The sequence below is a fragment of the Fonticula alba genome, assembly GCF_000388065.1.
Source record: "Fonticula alba strain ATCC 38817 unplaced genomic scaffold supercont2.4, whole genome shotgun sequence".
Taxonomy (NCBI): Eukaryota; order Rotosphaerida; family Fonticulaceae; genus Fonticula; species Fonticula alba.
In genome coordinates, this window is record NW_009242974.1 from 1,378,053 (window position 1) to 1,383,527 (window position 5,475).

Below are 5,475 nucleotides of genomic sequence, written 5' to 3' on the forward strand. Positions count from 1 at the left end.
CCCCCCACCTTGGACGACGGATGTGACAATCTGTCCGTCGCCCTGATTGGTGTTGGTAACAGACTATTCCCCCCCCCCCCCTTCTTGACTTCCCTTCGCCTCCGGTCCCTGCGCGGCGATAGATCGCCTCGGCTCCGTGCGTCCTTTTCTTTGACGAGCTGGATGCGCTGGCCCCGGCCCGGAGCGCCGGCAGCACCTCCTCCTCCAGTGGCGGCGTCCTCGGACGTGTGGTCAGCCAATTGCTGGCCGAGCTGGACGCCGTGTCCACCTCCAGCGCCCAAGTGTACTGCATTGCGGCCACCAATCGGCCGGAGCTTTGTGACCAGGACCTCTTCCGACCTGGAAGGTATGTCAGCCAGCCAGCCAGCCGGCCAGCCAGCCAGCCAGCCGGCAAGTCCCTGCCCTCGCTCTCCCCCCTCGCCGGGGTTCCCCCGCTTGTCCGCTGGGCGCAGCGACTCACATCCGCCCCCTTTCTTTTCTTTTTTTTTCCCGCCGCATTTCCCCTCTCGTCCCAGATTTGACCGCATGCTCTATCTCGGCCCGGCGGAGAGCGCCTCGGCGCAGGTGAACATCCTCCGAGCCTGCTTCCGGTCGATGAATGCCGGCCGATATCCCATCGATCCGGCCGTGCGCGACTGCGACCAAACCCTGATGGCGGCTCTGCGCGGCGACACCGGGGCCGGGCGTGCCTCCTCCCTGGCCGAGAACGGTGGGCTTGGCCAGGCCAATGCCCCGGACCCGGGGGCCGAGGAGGGCAAGGCGCCAGCCCCACTGACCGGGGCCGACATTCGGGGTCTCTGTGAGGCGGCCTTCACTTTGGCCACGCGCCGGTGTGTGGCCCGGCTGCAGGAGCTGTCCCCCGGATCGGCGGCCTTCCGCGCGGAGCGCGTTTTGGTCCAGGCAGCAGACTTGCACCATGCCCGAGCCGCGCTCGTCCCTTCGGTTTCCCCCGAACAGTTGGCCGAGTACAATGCGCTGCGAGACCGCTACACGTGAAGCACGTGATACGGCCCATGTAGTCATGCATCGCCCTGCCAACGGGAATTCAAAATGCCCCGGCCGGCCGGCCGGCCGTCCTGGTGGCCGGAATACAAATCAAACACCGCCATCTGCCCCCGCCCCTTTTTTCATTCTCCCTTTTTGCTCTTGCCCCCCTCCCCCCCTCTTCCTCCTCCCGGCTTGCCAAGCATCGCTGCCTGTTTCGCTGTATCTCCCCCTCCCCATTTTGCCTTCGCCCCGTCTCTCGCCACCTCCTCATGAGCGGCAACGAGAATACCTCCACCGCCGGCACGGCGCTTGACAAGCGCTCCGAGGCTGGTCTCCAGCGGCTGCTGCGTTCTCTGCCAGAGGTCCGGCTGGATCGATTATTTTTTTTTCCTGCTCCCCCCTCACTTTGTGATGTTGCTGACACTCGGTCGTCTTTTTTTCCACCTTCATGAACATGTCCCCGTTGACGCCACAGCGTCGGGCCGATTGTGTGCGGGTGTTTGAGCGCTCAGACTACTACTCCCTACACGAGGAGGATGCATACACCGCGGCTCAGATTGTCTTCCGGACCTCAACCGCAATCAAGTTCCTTGGCGGTGCGGCAATCAGCCTATTTGCTATCTGTCTTCCTCCTTTTTTTTCTTTTTCTTCCGACATGTCTTTCCCTGTCTGGCCCCCGCGCCGCGCACACACGCCTCCTTCTCTTGCCCCATGCGGGCTGCTACTAACATCAGGTGGGTAATCCGTCCAAACAACAATCCAGGCACTTCGGCCGCAGATGGCGGCGTGCCGAGCGTCTCCCTCTCGGAGGTGCAGTTCCGCACCCTGCTCAGGGAATTGCTTCTGCGTCAGCAGAAGTGCGTGGAGCTCTGGCCGGCGGACCCCGGGGCCCGTGCCCCCCGGCTGCAGGCCTCTCCGGGCAATTTGCAGGCTTTCGAGGAGCAACTCTTCGGCGAAGCCAGCGCCACCGACCACCAGGCTGACGATCTGGTAGTCAACCCGGTGGCCATGGCAGTGCGGCCTTTCGTGGTGAAGGGCCAAATCGTGCGCAATCCCGGGCTCTTTGACCTTTTGTGTGTCTCTCCTTCGGCCACGCACGCCCACATGCGCGCGCGCGCGCGCGTGTGTGTGTGTGAGAGAGAGAGAGAGTGTGTGTGTATATGGACGGCCATGTCAACTAACATTCCATCCCCCTTTCTCCCCTTGCTGCCGCTCACTTCGCGTCTGGCCAGCATCTTGGCATTGCATATGGCGATGCCACGGCCCGGACCATGGGGCTCTGCGAGATCACCGACTCTATTGCCTTCAACAACCTCCAGGTGCGTGCTTCGCCGATGGCTCTTTGACTTGACAATCCTCCCTCCCATGTGTTCTAACATGCTGGTATTTTCTTGATGCTCCTCTTGTCTGCCCTGTGTCCATCAGTCGCTGGCTATCCAAATCGGCGCCCGCGAGTGTATTCTTCCAAATGATGCGAACTCCTTCGAGGTTACCGAGATGTCCAAGGTCCTTTCGGCGGCTGGCATCCATCTGACCGCCACACCGAAGGGTGAGTTCAATCACCGGCCTCTGGCCCACTATGTCCTCCTGCTTTCCCCTCCCCCTCCCCCTCTCTCTGGTGTGCTCGTGCTTTGGAGGTTCAAGCTAACCTTTGCCCTTTTTCTCGCTCGCCGCCTGCGGCGTATGATCACCGGGATCACAGCCTCCTTCAATGCGCAGGCTTGCAAGCAGGACTTCGCCCGTCTTGCCAGCAAGGACTCATCCAACACCGCATCCGGTCCGTCCTGCTTCCGGCCCCCTCGCCTCTCCTCTTCCCCTCTGTCCCCGGCCCTGGGGCTTTTGCTTCCTGCACTCCCTCACACTCGTGTCCCCCCGATCCTGCTCCCCCCCCCCACCCACCCACCCGGCACATGCGCCTGCGGCATCACAGCTGCCGCAGACCTGGAGTATGCCACCCATGCGGCCACCGCCCTCATCACCTACTTGGGCCTTCTGCGGGATGAGAGCCTCCACCACCAGATGGCCTTCTCGGTGTACCAGCCGAAGTCCTTCATGCGGCTGGACGCCTCGGCCATCCGAGCGCTCGGCCTCTTCCCGGCGGCCGGGCCCGGGGGTGCTGGCGGGGCGGCCCTCTTGGCGGACATTGGGTCCGGTGGCGGCCCGGCGCTGGCCGGCGACTCGATCAATGCCAAGACTGCCTCGCTCTTCGGGCTGCTGAATCGCTGTCGCTCGGCACACGGATCGCGCCTGCTGGCCCGGTGGCTGAAGCAGCCGCTCCTCTGTCCGCGGGAGATCAACACCCGGCTGGACATTGTCGAGTGCCTGATGACCGACACCAGTCTCCGCCAGGCGGTGCAGGATGACTTCCTCCGGTCGGTGCCGGACCTGACGCGACTGATGCACAAGTTCGTGCGCGCGGCCATCCGCCGCCAGGGCAAGGCCGGCGCCCATCTGGGAGCCTCGCTGCAGGACGTGGTCCGCCTCTACCAGGTGATCAAACGCCTGCCGGTCCTGCAGGACGTCCTCAATCGGGCTGTGGCATCCGGCGGGATGCTGGCGAATGCGACATCCCTCAATGATGGGTGTGGCGCGTCGCCGGTGGACTCGCTGCGCGCCGGGGTGCTGAAGCCGCTGGAGGACCTGCTGCCTCATTTTACCAAGCTCCTGGAGCTGGTGGAGTTTTCCGTGGACCTGGCCGCCGTGGAGAATGGCGAGTTCCTCATCCACCCGCAGTATGACAGCGAGCTGTCCGGTGCGTATGCATACATGGCCCTGCTTGGTGCTCCCCGCCCCCGGCCCTCCCTCCCCCCTCCCCCTCCCCCCTGACGGGGTCTCTTCGGCCCTTTCGCATGGCCTCTCGCCCGACTTGCCTCTTTGGACACATGCTGACCCGCTTTCCTGGCGGCTCCCGGTCCACCAGAGCTCCGCAAGTCCATGGATGCCACCCGGCGGAAGATCGACCGGCTCTTCCACGAGACGGCCGCCTCCCTGGGGCTGGATCCCCAGAAGAAGGTCAAGCTCGACCAAAACACCCTGTACGGCTTCCACATGCGCGTGACCAAGGCCGATGCCGGGCGCCTTCGTGGTAAGGCCCGCGTGCTGGAGCTGTCGACACAGAAGAGCGGCACTCTCTTCACCACGGCCGAGATGCGCCAGCTGAGTGGCCAGTACACGGAGTACTTCGATTTGTTCGAGCAGAAGCAGATTCTCGTGGTGGCGGACATCATCAGCGTGGCATCGACCTACGCCTCGCAGGTGATCCAGCTGGCCGACCTGCTGGCGCAGGTGGATGTTCTGGCGGCCTTCGCCGATGCCGCGGTCACGGCCCCGAGCGAGTTTGTCCGGCCGCAGGTGGTCCCGGCCGATCAGCCCGGGGCCCGGCTCACCCTGACGGGGTCCCGGCACCCCTGTGTCGAGGCCCAGCCCGATGTGTCCTTCATTCCCAATGACCTGGATCTGGCGCGGGCCGAGGCGGACTTCGTCATCCTCACCGGGCCGAACATGGGCGGCAAGTCGACTTTCATTCGGCAGGTGGGCATCATTGTGCTCATGGCCCAGGTGGGGTGCTTCGTGCCGTGCTCCTTTGCCCAGGTCCCGGTGCGCGATGCCATCTTGGCGCGCGTCGGCGCTGGCGATGCCCAGCTCAAGGGCATTTCCACCTTCATGGCCGAGATGCTGGAGACGGCATCCATCCTCCAGGTGGGTTCGCGCTGGAATGATGCTGGCCTTCTCTTTGCCATGCCATCTCCTCTTCGCTTCGGCCATCTGCTGTCAGGCCTTCCTCTTGCGCTTTCCCTTTCACTGACCGCAGTTACATTTGCCGCTGTCCTCGCTTCTCTCTCTCTCCCCCCCCCCCACACACACACGCATGCATGCATGCATGCACACATCCCTTCAGTCCGCCACCTCGGAGTCCCTGATCATTGTGGATGAGCTTGGCCGCGGGACGTCTACCTACGACGGCTTCGGCCTTGCGTGGGCCATTTCCGAGCACATCGCTCGCGATCTCGGGGCATTTTGCCTGTTTGCCACACACTTCCACGAGCTGACGGCTCTGGCGGATGAACTGCCCAATGTGCGGAACTTCCACGTGTCGGCCTACACCGGGCACGGATCGATCACCTTGCTGTACCGCGTGCAGCCGGGCTTCTGCGACCAGAGCTTCGGTATCCATGTGGCTGAGATGGCCAAGTTCCCCGCACACGTGGTGGCCGTGCGTCTATCATCTCGCACCGTTCCCCCCCCCCCCCCCCACCTCCCCCCTCTCCTGTGCCTCTCTCGCCTGCCTCACTCCCGCCCTGCCGTGCCCCTTGCCTGGATTCTCTTGGCCAACCATGGCTATCAATCTGATGCTGACCCCACCTCCGCCCCTTCCTCTCTTGTGCACGATAGCTTGCCAAACGCAAGGCCAGCGAACTTGAGGACTTCGGTGGACGTACGTCCGCTTCCTCTTTGCTCTTCCCTTCTCCGCCCCAAATGCCCCTTCTG

At 63.8% G+C, this 5,475-nt stretch overlaps 2 protein-coding genes across 2 annotated transcripts in view; both read left to right on the forward strand.

The window, feature by feature from the left end:
• Positions 1-996, forward strand: part of H696_02834 (hypothetical protein) — a gene marked incomplete at both ends in the record, with an annotated part of 3,809 nt that extends 2,813 nt beyond the window's left edge. The window contains 2 exons of the mRNA XM_009496734.1: positions 123-346; positions 516-996. Of these exons, the coding sequence (XP_009495009.1) occupies positions 123-346; positions 516-996 (705 nt within the window). The remainder of the gene's footprint in view (positions 1-122; positions 347-515) is intronic.
• Positions 997-1,104: 108 nt separating this feature from the next.
• The window catches only part of H696_02835 (hypothetical protein), a 4,961-nt gene continuing 590 nt past the window's right edge, over positions 1,105-5,475 (forward strand). The window contains exons 1-10 of the mRNA XM_009496735.1: positions 1,105-1,349; positions 1,463-1,583; positions 1,751-2,031; positions 2,220-2,306; positions 2,413-2,536; positions 2,690-2,764; positions 2,918-3,739; positions 3,908-4,686; positions 4,886-5,200; positions 5,380-5,422. Coding sequence (XP_009495010.1) covers positions 1,257-1,349; positions 1,463-1,583; positions 1,751-2,031; positions 2,220-2,306; positions 2,413-2,536; positions 2,690-2,764; positions 2,918-3,739; positions 3,908-4,686; positions 4,886-5,200; positions 5,380-5,422 — 2,740 coding nt within the window. The 5' untranslated portion in view covers positions 1,105-1,256. The remainder of the gene's footprint in view (positions 1,350-1,462; positions 1,584-1,750; positions 2,032-2,219; positions 2,307-2,412; positions 2,537-2,689; positions 2,765-2,917; positions 3,740-3,907; positions 4,687-4,885; positions 5,201-5,379; positions 5,423-5,475) is intronic.